This window comes from Meleagris gallopavo, chromosome 6 (assembly GCF_905368555.1).
Source record: "Meleagris gallopavo chromosome 6, MGAL_WU_HG_1.1, whole genome shotgun sequence".
In the NCBI taxonomy this organism is placed as follows: Eukaryota; Metazoa; Chordata; class Aves; order Galliformes; family Phasianidae; genus Meleagris; species Meleagris gallopavo.
The window spans coordinates 23,092,702-23,107,963 of NC_139409.1; the positions used below are offsets into that span (position 1 = coordinate 23,092,702).

The 15,262-nt window shown below is 45.7% G+C and overlaps 3 protein-coding genes across 7 annotated transcripts in view; 2 read left to right on the forward strand and 1 right to left on the reverse strand.

The window, feature by feature from the left end:
* Positions 1–685: 685 nt before the first annotated feature.
* TFPI2 (tissue factor pathway inhibitor 2) lies at positions 686–6,523 on the reverse strand. Its single transcript, XM_085227452.1, is given in 6 exon segments — positions 686–1,761; positions 4,121–4,294; positions 5,506–5,617; positions 5,619–5,686; positions 6,054–6,233; positions 6,322–6,523. Coding segments are annotated over 6 exon segments (720 nt in total). The 5' UTR covers positions 6,404–6,523; the 3' UTR covers positions 686–1,657.
* A 2,024-nt stretch (positions 6,524–8,547) lies between these two features.
* On the forward strand, positions 8,548–11,611 carry LOC104911465 (guanine nucleotide-binding protein G(I)/G(S)/G(O) subunit gamma-11). 3 transcript variants are annotated; one of them, XM_085227454.1, is made up of 3 exons: positions 8,548–8,795; positions 9,137–9,240; positions 11,385–11,611. In XM_085227454.1, exons 1-3 carry the CDS (start codon positions 8,783–8,785, stop codon positions 11,508–11,510), a joined length of 243 nt encoding a protein of 80 aa, XP_085083580.1. In that variant the 5' UTR covers positions 8,548–8,782; the 3' UTR covers positions 11,511–11,611. The 3 variants fall into 3 exon arrangements, with proteins under 3 accessions (XP_085083580.1, XP_085083583.1, XP_085083581.1); XM_085227457.1 differs by having other exon boundaries at positions 8,550–8,723; XM_085227455.1 differs by having other exon boundaries at positions 8,740–8,991.
* A 57-nt stretch (positions 11,612–11,668) lies between these two features.
* Positions 11,669–15,262, forward strand: part of LOC100540124 (putative acyl-CoA dehydrogenase 6) — an 81,084-nt gene continuing 77,490 nt past the window's right edge. The window contains exon 1 of one of the 3 annotated variants that reach the window (XM_085227451.1): positions 11,669–11,856. In XM_085227451.1, coding sequence (XP_085083577.1) covers positions 11,728–11,856 — 129 coding nt within the window. In that variant the 5' untranslated portion in view covers positions 11,669–11,727. The remainder of the gene's footprint in view (positions 11,857–15,262) is intronic. The other 2 variants (XM_085227450.1, XM_085227449.1) reach the window with 2 other exon arrangements.

Consider the following 15,262-nt stretch of genomic DNA (forward strand, 5'->3'; position numbering starts at 1 on the left):
ACAGTGTGTTTCATCTCGCCTCGGGAGCTGTAACCGCTCCCTAGGCCAGAGCAGCCCCAGCTGAAATCCTGGCACTGCCAGGCCGGCACACTCCAGACTGACATCTGCTCAGGTTGGAGTCACAGGAGAGAACTAGGATGAAAGATCCTCTGAAATAAGGTGGCTTCTTTTGAGAGTAGGTAGCAGAAATGGTGTGGTAGGAAGACTACAGCAAGCAGTTTACTGCTTCAGTTGCAAGCACAGGGATGAGAGAAAAATCAGAACGAAAAAAATCTTGGCTAGTTTTCCTACCACATCCCTTCACTGAATTGGAGATAAAGCAAGCACCTGAAAGCTTCTAGTTGGAAGAAAAAGGAATTTCACATGTCAGCCCACCATCCTTACAAACACTAGTCAGGCAGCACAGCATCACACAGGACAGCCAGCAGCAGTCAGCTGAGCCAAGCAGCCCTTCCTTCCACAGCAGCTCCTAATGGAGCCAACTGAGCCATAAAAGCTGCCACAATTGAATGACATCAACAAAGTTTGATGGCTTTCTTCACATGAAGACTTCAGCATAAGGAAATAATTTAAGAGACAACTAAACTCTACTAGTCATAATTAGTAGATAATAGGTTCCATAACACATATTGGTGCATGCAAGTCATTCAGGGTAATTAACAGAATCATATGAAAGAAAACAAGCTGTTCTTCAAAAAAATTTATTAATATTACGTATCAATCCACATTAGAAAACATTGTAGGTGAAATGAATTGAAATTCAGACATGGCTCAAACACAAAACATAAAAGTGCAATAATATTGCCAAAGGCATAATCTAACAGTGCCTCAGATTATGTGAGATTTACAGAAGCTTCTGGTTGTTTTTTTTTTTTTTTAAGCACATCCCACAAACATCACTATCAAGACCCTCAACAGATACATCCAGTGTGTTTAATTAAAAAAAAAAAAAAAAAAAGAAATGCTGACTTATGTCACAAGAGGATTTAGAGCATGACTTTGTCATGATGTTTGACATTTCAACTAAGTAACATCTACATTTTCCGTTTAATACTCAGGCAGGTTACTCATTGTCTTTGTTGGAGTATTTGGCAAAATATCCCTAATCTCAATTCTCTTTTGTGGGATGAACCATTTATGTTTATATTTCTTGTTACAAAGGCTGAAAGGTTTTGACTATCAATGCAACTGTAAAGGGTAAAGACTGTAAAGACAGCGTAAAGTGTGAAATGGCAGGGCTATGAACCTCTGAACACACTTCTGAAAGGTTCCTTCTCTTTAACAAGCAGAAGATGTATAAAAAGAAAATTCCATCGCAGAGACTTTGCTTTGTATTCTCCTTAGTGTAATTAAGAGAACTTTTTTCAAATCTTAACTGATTTTAACAGCTGAAGTATTCTCCCAAGGCAGTAGTAATATTCCCCCATAAAAACATGGAAATCTAAGTATCTGGCGAAGTATTACTGTGAATACAACAGAGTAGAAGAACCATAATTAGGTTCATTCTGCTTCTATTAAATGCAGTCCTTTATAAAAAGTAAGTTGGAAAACAAGCAGTTCTGAAAGACAGAACTATATGTCAATGTATAAATCTGTGGAAACTAGAATACAAAAAAAAAAAGTCAAAGTGTTTAAAACACTCAAGGGCACAATAGATTTAAGACTTCGGGTTACGTGTCTGAGGCTTTTTGATCAGTTTTCTCATCATTTTTCTGCGGAGTAGATTTCTTGGCTTGCTGATGGTTGGTTTCTGACTCCCTGCTAAGAAAATAAAGGAAGTAGTCAGCAAAACAGAATGACAAAGTTATTATTACTCTTCACTGTTTGAACTTCTTTTTTATTATTTATTATGCTGTTAAACCAGTTGAACCCAATAATAACAGCCATGTCAAAAACTGTAAAATGAGTTCTGGACACTCTATTTTCACACACAGTAAGGTTTCTAGTGCATCCACTATAGCACTGTTCTCTGCTTTTGCTGTTTGTTCTTTTCCTGCGAAAGAATGCAAGTCCATTCTAGCTGCCCCACAGGAACACCAGAATGGAAGTACACCCTACACTACTTGCAAAAGAAAAAAGAAAACTATTGCTTCATTTCTTAGATCAACAAAAGGGCAAAGTCTAATTATAACCAGTGCCTGTGGGAGATGGAAAAAAGGTAAAATTATCCGAGTTCCTGCACACAACAGGCTTTCACACAGATATTGCAGAATGCTCCAAGGCAGCAGTCAGGGTTATTTCCAAAAGAGCTTAAAAAAAGCAACAAGAAACATGTGAGTATAGTCCTGAAAGCCAGTACTTGACAATGCCGACTGAAAAATCTTTGCCACCGCATTGCCTGTTTATCTGCACAAAGAGCCCTGCATCCAGTTTCCTGTTCATTTGCTTTGACTGCAACTGTTTTCTACTCTAGTCTTTTAAAATGAAATTATTCAGGTACCTTGTCATTTCAAGAGCTACAGATCAAGTTAAACAGCAGTTGCATATATACATATGAGAGGTTAACTGATTACAACTTCAGACTCCAAAAGGTTACAAGAAAGATACTAGGGAGGGGAACTTGGGAAGGGGAGAAGAGTAGATTAAGTTGCCTTAAAGATTTACTTAATGTTGCTGTACACTCCCAAGCTATAGAAATGTATATGTACATTAATTAACACTAATTATGCCCTTAACTATGAGCTTCAGTTGACCACACCTTACTGAATTTTGAAATGCACAAGTTATAACCAATCTTTTGAGTTTCCCTATTTGTTGCACTAATAACAAGACATAACTTTTCTTCATGCCTTTCTTCCCTGTGAAGGGAATAGAGGAGAGCCCCCAGAGTGGATGTGGCTGAGTGTATGCAGGGGCAGAAGGCAAGATGTTGAAGAGGTGATTTCCTTCCTCCTCTCTTTTTGCATGGTTAGGCTGGAGCCTGGCCCTACCACTTCCAGAGAGTAATAGACGCAAATTAGGTAATCATAGGCATCTCTGATAGACTTGCACACCATTTGTATCTCCCTTATAATGCCAGAATGGCAGAGACACAGTCAGAGTGGTACGCCACAGAAATAGTACTGCCATGAGTAACTGGCAGGCAATATTTTTACTTCCAAGGTCAGTACTCACAGCTCTTCAACTACCAGCTTCAACAGCCATGGACTTCAAGCCCAGAACTGGATAATCCTCTACTGACTTAAGCCTTCCACACACCTTAAATATAGCTGTACTTGGGTACTATAAATGTTTCATGTTTAAAACAGAGATGGGCTTTGTTGTTGTTTTGTTGTTGTTTTTGTTGTTGTTGTTGTTGTTGGTTTTTTTCCAAAGGTGAAGTATATGTTAGATACAGCCCTAATTTTTCCCCCTTAGTATAATTTTTTGTTTATTATTATTATTTTATTTTTATTTTTTTTTAAGTTTTGTGCTATGTCTGCTTCCTGACTGTTCTGGGGATTTACATTAATTATGCTTCTCTCCTCATAGATTTACATATCAAATCAATCAGAGTATTAGATCTGCAATAGTGGGTATGAACATATTACTGCAGCTAACAGCACAAGTTTTGAATTACAAGCACAAGAAGCTGGTTTGAATAAAATCATTGAGAAAAAAAAAAATTCATCCCAACCGTTCCCACCATGGCCTCATGTTCAACACAAGTGATGAGACAAATCTTTAACAATGGGAATGGGAAATGGGAACAGGAAGCAGAGAATCAAGAGAGGATGTTAGCTGCTAAAAATGCTAAAGAAAAAAGTAAATTGATTTCACAACTTGCTTTAATCCCACTTTAAAGTATCTGGAAGAAAGTAAAACCTTAATTAGTGTTTCGAACCGTTTAAATACTGATTCCTTGTGGGCCCTACAAAATTAAAGTCTTTTCAAATGCCTTTCTCCACATTTCATTTAAAAATTAAAAATTGTATAACCTCCACACATTACTCTTTTCTTGTATGAACAATTTAGCATTGCATCTCAGTTTTCCCTTTCTTTGAGAATACTGAGTCCATACTGTAAAAAGCATATATTTATTTAAAAAAAAAAAGTGAGTAAAAGAACACAATGGACACCTAATACTGGTATACGGATTGGTTTATCTGCTTTTGACTGACAAAATACCAAGAAATCTTACCTTTTTTACAGACACTGTAGCAATCTACTTCTGTAACGAAGTTGTTGGCATTTCCACCACAGCCAGTGTACTTGAACTCCTTGCACAATTTACTCGTGCTGTCATAGTAATAACGGGGCACAGAAGAGGAGCACAATCCTTCATCTTTTGGGCTATAGCATAACAACGGGCCAGCTTGAAAAAGAAAAAGGAGATGATTTATATAATCTCTATGCCTACCATATTAAGACTCTGCAATCAGTTTGACTGCTAAATACCTATTACTCCCATTGAACTGACATGAATGCTACCAATGACTTCAGAGAGTTACTGCATTCTATTCCTATGAGTTATACATTGGGGAAAGCATCAGGTAGTCCCAGAAAACAAGCTTAGTAGTCCACAAGTGAAATTCATCCGCTTTTCCCAAATGCAGTGCTGTATTTGGAAGAGCAGAAATGTTCATGGGAGATAGACAGCAGTCTGATTCCATATTTATAGGAACAACAGCGATTCCAGTGGAATTACCTCTGTAGGTGAGAAAAGTACTATTTACTCTGTCCTTGCTACAATTTTGCTAGTAAATCCTACCTACTTGCTGCAAGAAGTACAAAACCTCATTTCTTACTAGAACGTTTAACAAAATCTTACTTCTGTTGCTATAGACTTTTTACTAACAGAAATTAAAAATAATTTTGTTTGCTTAAGGAAATGATGACAACCTCTCATCAACCAAAAACAACTCTCATTGAGCGCAATAAAGCACAGGCAGCAACACTATTCTAGCATCTCTCTGTTCTTCAAAGGCACTGTCCTGCAACAGGTATTAACCAGATGGTGTTTATGAAAACATTAATCTACAGTCACGTCCTCATAATTACCCTCTCTCCTCTTAAAAGTTGGTAAGGAGAGGCAGGGAAGAGCCAACCAGATGAGGCAAAAAGTCTTCCATCGATAGTTGAATTAGGTGGTGTGGAGTTTTCAGCACTCCCAACAGCATCCCTCAGGCTTGAATTCATGAAGGGACCTCTGCATATATCAGGACATCACCTTCCTGACCATGACAGCCACAGCACCTTAGGCATCTGCCTCAGCACAGATATCTACCTCACTGCCCTTCAGCTTACAGGTGCACAGTTCCCTAGAAGGCAAGAGGCTGGCTGGGTGTAGCTGTGCTCAAATTTGAAGTCACTATATCAGAGTAATAGAGTGCACTTGGTAAAAGGCAGGTGAGAGCAGCCACATATCATAACCTGAAGACAATAATAAGCATCTGTGCTACCAAAACATACTGTGCGTTAAAAAACACCACCGTGCAGGTATCTAGAGCAAAATACCAAAAAAAGTATCATCTTCATATCGCTTTCAAACCATCTAGTTTATTAAGGATTTGGAACAACCGTTACTTTTCTCTGGCAGACAGTGATCCACACAGGACTGCAGGTCCTTGAAGTTGTTGCCATTCCCGTAGCAGCCCCCGTAGACAAACTCCTCACACCTCATTGAACTCAAGTTGAAAGGCATATCTTCTTATGTGTCCTCGGCAGGGCCCTGTGTCAGCCTCCATCCGGCACAGTTTAGGCACCTCTGCAACAAAAACAGTTTGCAGTCAGTAAAACCACCCCTACATGCCCTCATTCCAACAGCACAGCATTGCATCCTCAGTAAAAACCAACCCTTCGTGCCCCTGTCCCAAGAGCATGGCGCTGCACACTGAGTGCCGGTTGTAGCAAGACCCAGCTTGTCCCAGCACCTGCACTCCACAGTAACTTGGGGTAAGCTTTACAGGAGGAATCCGATGCATTAATTAGATGCTTGTTATAATGCTAAGATTTTAAGGAAGGTGGTACATCCCGTGCACTCCAATCTGACACAGCTCCCTGCATACAGGCTGGTCCAGTCCCCCAGGCACAACACCCCCCACACCCCGGGGCTCTCGGTGCTCCGGACTCACTTTTGATGGTCCAGCAGTTCTTCTCGCAGTCGTCGTAGCTGAGGAAGTTGTTGGCGTTGCCGTGGCAGCCGCCGTAGCTGAACTCCTGGCAGCTCTGCGTGTACCTGTCGTAGTACCAGCGCGGCACCAGGGCGCGGCACGGCCCGTCGTCGGGGGGCAGCAGGCAGGCGCGCTGCTTCTCTGCAGAGACACAAGGCCGGGGCTGAGGGCACCCTCGCAGCGGCGGCGGCGGCCCCGGCCCCGAGCGCCGCCCGCGCCCCGCTCCTACCTGTGAGGCCGCGCGGCGCCAGGGCGGCACAGGCCAGCGGCAGCAGCAGCGCGGGCAGCGGGAGGCGGCGGCCGGTGGCCATGTCGCGGCGGCGGGCGGGAGGGACGGCTGGCAGCAAGGTCCCGGGAGCGGTCAGCGCTGCCCAGCCCGACGGCAGCGCTTTATATGCGCCGACACGGCTTCCCTGGGCCGCCTCCCTCCTTGCGCATGTGGTGGGAGGGGAAGGGGTGATTCATGGGGCAGCAGGTCGGCGGCGGGGCGCGCGCCTGCGTGAGCCCCGGTGACGGGGGGGGGCTTCGCCGGGGCTGCGGGGGGCTGGCGGGGCTCCACGGCCGTGTTACGGAACGGTGCCCGAAGAGAATTTCCTGTTAATGACGGATCCGGGACGCTTACGGCGGTGCCCGAGGCGGGCGCGGGGCGGCAGCAGCCAGCGGGACTCCGCCACACCACCCTGCAGCCGGCCGCCTTCAGCTGCCCCGGCACTAGGGGCACCAGGGGCACTAGGGAACGAGCCGGCGTCGGGAGCCTGGAAGCGCTGAGCGATGAAGGGATGAAACCGCTGGATGGGTCTCAGGAGGCATCACGGCTTGGTTTTATCCTGAAGATAACCCCAGCATGCATGCAGGCCCCGAGAGAAACTGTTCCATGTACCGTGCACAATTGCTGCCTGCTTCTGACAGGATTTCGCTTTCTACAAAGGCGAGAAAGAGGAGCAAATTCAACTCCCTAAAACCTAGATGGCTTCTCTTGTTTTTCTTCAAAAATCTCCCAGTTGCTCAAAAATAAGAAGCTGCTTTAGTTAAAACACAGAAACATACAAAAACACACACAAAACTACACCGACAACCAAACAGAATCCTGGTCCAATGTGAGGCATTGCCATGGGACACATCTGCTGTATTTCAGGATCTTATTGCTATGGCCATTAACAGCATGCCCTCGTTTTTGGGTAAACTTATTAAGTGCAATGATGGTAATAAAGCTTCAGTTCCTCCAGTAGGAAAAAAAACAACCACCAGATTTTCTATTTCCAGGAAAAAAAAAAAAAAAAGCATTCTTTTTCACAGGTGATTTTTATACAATCAGACTGATGTCCTTTAGCTTTCATTGGATTTTGTTGGAATTGAACAGGAAGTCATTGAAATGCCACTTCAAACAATAGCAGCAAAATGAGTGCTGTCACACTAATACCATTTTCCATTTCCTCTGTGCATGCACACACACAAAACAAAGTTTGGATTAAACGCGTCTATCCATCAACCCTGCAGCACAGTGTGGCATTTACTCAGCTGCTCCTATGCTGTAACAGCAACAAAGTTCACTTAGATTAGGTAGGTAGTTGTAAAAACATACGAACCTGAGGACCAACTAACAGTGAATGGTGAGAGCCTTCATTAGCTACAGTCAGCAAAAGTAGTCATATCTGCAGGTGACTGCTGCAGGTTTTCCATTGCTGGGCTATGATGCCCTGCTCCCACTGGCAGCCCTCAGCTCCGGCCCCCCTGTGCCCACCATTCTCTGTACCCACTTTATGCTCCCGACAAGGGCTGTGCAGCTCCTTGGCACTGCTCTGGGCAGCACTGTGGCCAACAGGGGCATAGGGATGACAGCAAAGGTTGTAGGGATTAGGAACTGCACATACATAACAGCCAAAGGGATGGAGGGGAAGAGGATCTGATTTTAGTGAACTGAAATAAATCTGATGTATACCCTGTGAATACTTACTGGAGCAGTGGCAGAGGAAGGAGGTGTAAATCGTGGCATCCTGCTGTACTGCTTATATCCGGTGGGTGGGAGAGGGGCAGGTAGTGTCCTTGTGGTTATAGCCAGAGATGGAAGGAGGAAAGGAGATGACTGCCTACAAGGGCGTTTCAGGTTCTGAAAACCAAATGGGTTCGCACACACCCACTCAAAGGGTTGCATCTAGGCCTGCAGCTTTGCTTGATGTGAAGGGCTGTAGCCGTGCTGATTCCATATCCGCTAGCATCATATGAAAGCAGCTGCCAAGAGCAGAGATGCCAGGGCACAAACAGAGTGAAGGGACACGCTGCAAAGAGTGAGTCCTCTGCTCAGGGTCTGGACCTCAGCAGTATATGCAAGCACAGAGGGCTTTCTTAAGTCCTTCTTGTGCTTCCTGAACCCACCACTCCGAATGTACCCCATCCCCAGCACTCAGTGCAGCTGCAGGACCCCACATGCTCTGTGCAGCGCTGTGGCATGCAGAGCTCTGTGTCCCACTGAAAACCTGACCTGGCAGCTGTTCCTTCTCCTCTCTGCCTTTCAGTCTGATCTGCCTGTAGTTTTTACACAGAACTTTAGGGGAATGAGCCCAAGAAAAACACCTGCTGTGACCAGCTCACCTCTCTCAGTACGCCAGCGGCACACGACCACCCAGCACTGAGGTACAGGAGGAGCAGAGGAGAGGGCTGAGCGCTGGGCAGCCCCGGGCCGCCTCTGCCCCATGGGGCGAGGAGGTGAGAGGGTCCCGGCAGCCCGCCGGGTGCGGGGCGCTAAAGGCCCCGCAGTGTGAACGTCCCGAGCGCGGAGCCAGGCGGGCAGTAATCCGATTAGGGGGGATTAGACCGGAGTTTAAAGGCCGGGCGGCGCGGGGCACGGTGCCCGGCGCGGTAGGGAGGAAGCGGTCGCCGCGGAGCAGCCCGGCGGCACCGGGTGAGTGAGGCCGGGGGCGGGCCGGGGGCGGCCGCCCTGCCGTCCCACCGCCCTACCGGGGGCTCCGGGCCCGACGGCCTCGCTGCCCAGCGGTAACCCTTTGTCCTCCCTCCCTCCTCCCCTCCCTCTCTCCGCGCTCTGGCAGCGCACACCATGCCGGCGATCAACATCGAGGATCTGAGCGAGAAGGACAAACTGAAAATGGAAGTGGAGCAGCTCCGGAAAGAAGTGAAGCTGGAGAGGCAGCCGGTGAGCGAGGGGCCGCCGGGCGGGCCGGGGGCTTGGGGCGGAGGCGGAGGGCGGCCGGGCAGCCCCGGCGCGGTGCCGTCGGGTGGCAGCGGGGCCGGGCGGGCAGCCCCGTGCGGAGCCCGGCGGGGCGGAGCGGGAGGGCCCCGTCCCGGCGCGGCGCGGGGGTGCTGAGGGCCCCGCCGCGAGGAGTGCTGTGCTCTCCCCGACGGCTCTAGCCCAGACCCCCCTCTGAGCGGCCGTGCCGGGAGAGGCAGAATTCCCCTGCTATGTAAAAGCCACCGGGGCGTGGGGGGTGCCGTGGCCGGCGGGACGCCCTCGGGAGAAGGGTAGAAGCTGAGGGGCTGGTGCTCTAGAGCTGAGCTCCGTTCTGCTGTGTTCGATGGGAGTACTATACTTTCTGTCACACTGGTAATTTCTTTTCACAGGTGAATGGTTTCCGTTGCTTTTTATTGCTGTTGTATTATTGCACATTTTCTGTAAATGGAAGAACACAATTGATCTTGCTCCATGATAAAATTTGTTTGTTTGTTTTAGTTCTATATGCCAGCAGGAAAAAATATACATCTAGATAAACTATTTATTTCAGACAAAAAGTGAGTTTATATTAGGGGATCAGTGGAATTGTTTCTGTGTACTAGACCTAGGTACATAGCCAACAAAATAAGAAAGCCACAATTATAACAGACTCACAGAATGAATCACGGAAGGACTTGGCTTGTAAGGGACCTTAAAGTCCACACAGTTCCAACCCCCTGCTGAGGGTTTGTGTCCACCCACCACATCAGGGTCCCATCCAGCTCTGCCTTGCATGCCTCCAGGGATGGGTCACCCACAGCTTCTCTGAGCAGCAGTGCCAGTGCCTCATTGCATTTTAGGTGTCAGTTAAATGTCAGTGATTATAGATGTTATGGTCTGTGGATCCAGAAGTATTAAGGGCTGCACATCTGAGTACTACAGACACCTGGATCATCCCTCAGAGCATTCCCAAGCTCCTGAAGTACTCTCTAGAATGCATAGATTTTTATTTTCTTAAAAAGAGTTTAAAACTCCTTATGTAAATAAATATATATTTAAATATTCTGAATAGTCTAAATATTCTAATATTTAGTCAATATATTCTAATACTGTAATAGACTTTGGGGAAATGGGTATTTTGAAACCATCTGCAGTAAAGCACAGTTGACATCCTCAATTTCACCTCTGCACTATACAAAAGTTTCACAGTGAGAATGAAGTCTGTGTTATAGGCATCACAGCTGTACCACAGCTAGAGGTAGTTAGGCCTTATTCTGTATGCTCTGTGGTTGAGGATTAACCCTGAGCTACTTCTGATGGCTCTGAGGCTGTGACACAGCGGGTAAATTCACCATCTCACTTGGCATAACTTTACCTATGGAGTAAGATATAATTATGGGGGAAAGCAACGAGCCTTAAATTAGAAATAATGGCCCCTGTCGGCCTGGCAGCAGCTGGATGCTGTTGCTGACTGCGCTGTTGTGTCTGTGGGTTGGCAGGCACAGAGCAGGGAGCTGTGCTTAGAGGCGTCCCTTATCCAGACACCTGAGGACAGTGTCTGTTCCATAGGAAGAGAAGTGAGAGGTGTGTGTGGTCAAGGCACAGAGCAGCCCCGGTCCTCCTCCAGGGCAGGTTCCTTTGGGGGCCCTCTGTGTGGGGCTGTCATGCAAGGAGGCCTGTGGGTTGTGCTCCTGCTTCATGCAGTATTTTATTAGCTGTTGTTTGACATAATGCCACGTGCCTGTAAGTAAATGATTTCCTAGGTGACTGTCATTGAAGACGTGTGGCTTCTGCTGTAGAACTTGGGATGGGGATTTATATCATCTCTGAAAAACCATTATGGAGTGTTTTGTTTGGGAAAAACATGTGAAATGACTGATGCGTTGTAGACAGATAGCATGTTGTGGAGCTGAAATGTTGATCCTGAGGGTGTTGACGGTAAGTCATGTCGGGGAAGATGTGCTTAATACAACTAGATGGACTGATTTAAAAAATGGAAGTTTAACAGCATAGCAGCTGAGTGCTGGCCTGTGGTACCCAATAGGCAGGCAAACAGGGAAAGATGTGAGCTCAGCACCTCGCTGCTGAGGAGTGCGTGAGCTCTGGCAACGTGTGTGTCCTCCCCACAGGTGTCCAAGTGCTCCGAGGAGATCAAGAACTACATCGAGGAGCGCTCGGGAGAGGACCCGCTGGTGAAAGGTGTCCCGGAGGACAAGAACCCCTTCAAGGAGAAGGGCGGCTGTGTCATCGCCTAAGGGAAACCCCACTCCGCTGGGCCTGCTCCGGCAGTGCAGGAGCGGATTTTGTCTGTTGTTCTTTTTTTTTTTTTTTCTTAAATAAATAGATTAATCTGAAAGCAGGGTCTCATCGCTTCACCGCTCTCGCCACCTGTTCGCCGCTCGCTCCGGCCGGTAACCCGAGAAGGCACGGCGGCCCGGAACGGAGGGCGGAGCGGAGCGGCCGACGGCGGCCATGGCGCTGCGGAGCGGCGGGCGCTGGGCGCTGCGGGCCTCGGCACTGCGCGGTGGCGGCGGGCGGAGGGACGGAGGGCGCGTAGCCGACTCGCCGCAGCACGGCGCATTGCGGGCGGCCCTCAGGAAGGTACCGCGGGGACGACCCGGCAGCCTGCGTGGCCTGCCCGCTGCGCTGCCCCGGCTGTTGCGTGCGGCGTGTTGGCACTCCATGGCTCCTCTTTTCGCTTTAAAAGTCGAGTGGTGGGACTGTGGGGACTTCTGCGAGTGGGGCCGGGCTGTTGTGCTGCCTGTGTGTGGAGAGGGAGCACAAGCGGTGTGTTGGTGGAACTTGGGTTGCCCGAATGGGACGTGAAGGACCGGGGCACAGAGCAGGAGAGCGCTCAGTTCCGTCCCAGCTCCTGCAGGGTAAGGGTTGGCTGTGGACACAGAGCATAAGGGCAGGCAGAACAGAGTCCATTTGTGGTGGTGTTTCTAGTAGGGCCGTAACAGGAGGTTCCTTTGAAACAGAATGATAAACCGAGAGAAAGAGACACTTTGGGTAAGGTCAAATGGAAGTTGAATGCCACTCTGAACAATGATGGCAGTGGGGAATTCTCTGTGTTCCCAGCAATGAGATCAGTGTCACCTGCAGAAAGCTGTGGTATACTTAAGCAACACCTGTCAAAATTGGAGAATTAGGTTTTTTTTAAAATTAGAAAACTCTGGTGTGGAACCCACTGGCAAGGATGGTCTGGGGGCAGTGGGTGGAATAGGACAGGGTGGAGTGGAGTGGATGGGATGAGATGAAACAGAACAGAACCAGGCGAGATGGGATAGGATAAGGCAAGATGAGACAAGCTGCACGTGTGAGAAGTCTGTCTCTAAACTGTGATGTGCTCAAGTTCATCTTCAAGCAGGGTGTGCATTCCAAGATGGGCATGATGGAGTGTGAGGTGCTGCCCCTGATTTGCCTGTAAGTGAATGCTCAGCTCCTGGCTGGTGCTGCACTGTAGTTTTTTAAAAGCAGTGCACACTGGGTGTCCTAATGTTAGATCATTTATGTGACTTTGGAGCTGTACTGTCAAGAATTTGATAGAAGCTTTTAAAAATGACTGGAAGAATCTTACACTTTTATGGATAATTACCCTTTTTCCAAATTTCTCCTCTTTCCATGTTTAATGTGGAGAAAGGATGTTGGGGCTACTTCTGATTCGGACAGGTTTGGTTTTTTGTTTTTTGTTTTTTTTGAATTAGCTTTCATACTTCCAGGGTTAAAGCAGGATATTGCAAAGGCCATTTAATTCATCAAGTTCTCTATGGCTAAAGTTAGGCCTCTTATCCTTAAACTTTTGCAGTAGTGTGTTCATTTTCTTTGTTATACAAAGAAACATGGTGCTAGACCAACTTCCTTATAAGTTAGTTTCATTCATCTAAATTCCTGGATGTTCTTCAAAGCAGGAATGAGCTGGCAGGGAAAGGATCAGTAAAAGAGTTGAAGATGAATCCTCTTCTGTCACTTGGGTGAATAATACAGGATTGTTTTGCTTGTATTGCAGTAACAAGCCTGCATGTCTGCAGAGTCACCTGCCTTGCTCTGTCCTCTACACCTGGGCTGTCCGTTACTCCTAGAATTTACAAAATGCTTATGTAACTCTTATTTCAGTTTCTGTCTGATCATATAGAAAAAACCAGTTTACATCGGATCCAGTCTAATGTTGTTTACTCCAAAGCTTCCGTCAATCAGTTTATTTTGGCCTAAGTTAAAACTGACCCCAGTGAATTCAAGACAAACTGAAAAGTAAACACTGTGACAGAGAATGACCACTGAGAATCTGAAATGAATTTTAAATGGAACGATTATTTAATTTGGGGCACTTTTTTCACTAGGCTAATCCAGATGCAGCTGCCAGGGAAATCAGAGAAGCAATCAATGTAATTCCATTAGTGAGAACTGTTATATTTTTGTCTCCATTCCTTTTATTTTTTAATCTGTTAAATTAATATATTTTAAATGATCTGTACTTCTCCAATTGTTCTGAGCAGGATGAGGAAGAGACTCCTGTAATTCCAGGAGCTGTTTTTAGCAAGGGCATTCAAATAACCTTGTGAGTGGTTTCCTTTACTACTTCATAGGTCACCACCCTTCCTCTTGGAAATCGAAAAACATAACTTTTCTTTACCTTCTTAACAATACTTACAGTGCACTGATATCCTACAGTTTGATGCAATAATTATAGTATAGGCTTGAAGGAAAAGAGGGTTTAAGCTACTTTGTGTGCATGCGTAACAATGCATATACATATGTGATGTGTATTTTAGCATGTCCCTATTTGTATACCTCAGGCAGTAGTAGTAGGAAGCTTTGGGAAATACATTTGAAAAAGATTGGCATATATTTTGATGGAATTGCATCTAATGTAAAAAAGATTTCATTTTACACACAGTGATGGCTTGGACTGATTACACAGTGTTACATCTCTGCAGAATAAGGGGGATTCCTGTAAAAATGGACTCCACAAAAGAACACCACTGTTTATTTGCCACTCCTGGCTTGTATGTCTGGCTCCAGTTATTAACAGTGTCACAAATTTCTGTTCATTAATATATATGTATTCATGGAGGAATTAGAGCCTCTTTGTATTAGAGCATAAAAGAGCTGGATTAAATACTAATTTTCACTATAAATATCCATTAAAATTGCTGTAAGCTCTCTGTCAAAATAGTGCAGCTATTTTGGATAGTCTGCAGATTATTACTGAAATGTAACTACTGTTACTGCTGGAGCACAGTAGTTGGAGTTGTTTTGTCCATCTTTTATAGCAAATCACTAAAAACAGTATTAAAACAGCGAAGTCGTTGGCTGTTGGTGCTACAAATTAATAACTTAAAATACTTTCTTACTAAATTGAAAGAGAAAATGAAAAAGGAAAGACACAGCAGAAGTTGCAAAAGACGTGACTTGGATCTCTAAAACAATATTTGTCATGCATTTGAGGTAGAAGTTTGAGAAGGGAGACAGTTAAAAACATGACATTAGTAAACCTCACAGCTTTTGTACAGATCTTTGTAAGGCAAACAAAATTCCCACATTCTGGGATATTTGCAGTAGCCTTTGTCATCTTGTGTCTAACAGAAACATTTTATAACATTTTGAGGCCAGATCACTTTCTGGTGTAGACAAACACAGAAATATCCTTTTCTACTGCATAGAATTCTGGGCAATAATTTAACAGAGGGAAAATGTTCACAGTTGATTTTTGTTGTTATCAGGGCAGCTGGGATATACTACTGTAATAAGAAATACCACCTAAGACATTCAGTAGTACTTTATCATTGTCACACCTAATTTCAGTAGGCAGTGCAGCTATGAACTTCTGACAATTTAAATCGTATCTTAATAAGCAGTTTGTGACTGAGCAAACGCCTGTGATTTACACAGGTTGTGCCATGACCATTCAGGAAATGTAGCTTTCTTTAAATCATTTTAAGTCCTGTTAGTGTAAAAATGTGTGAGTAAATCTTTACTTCTGCCCCATGGGCACACTGATGAACAT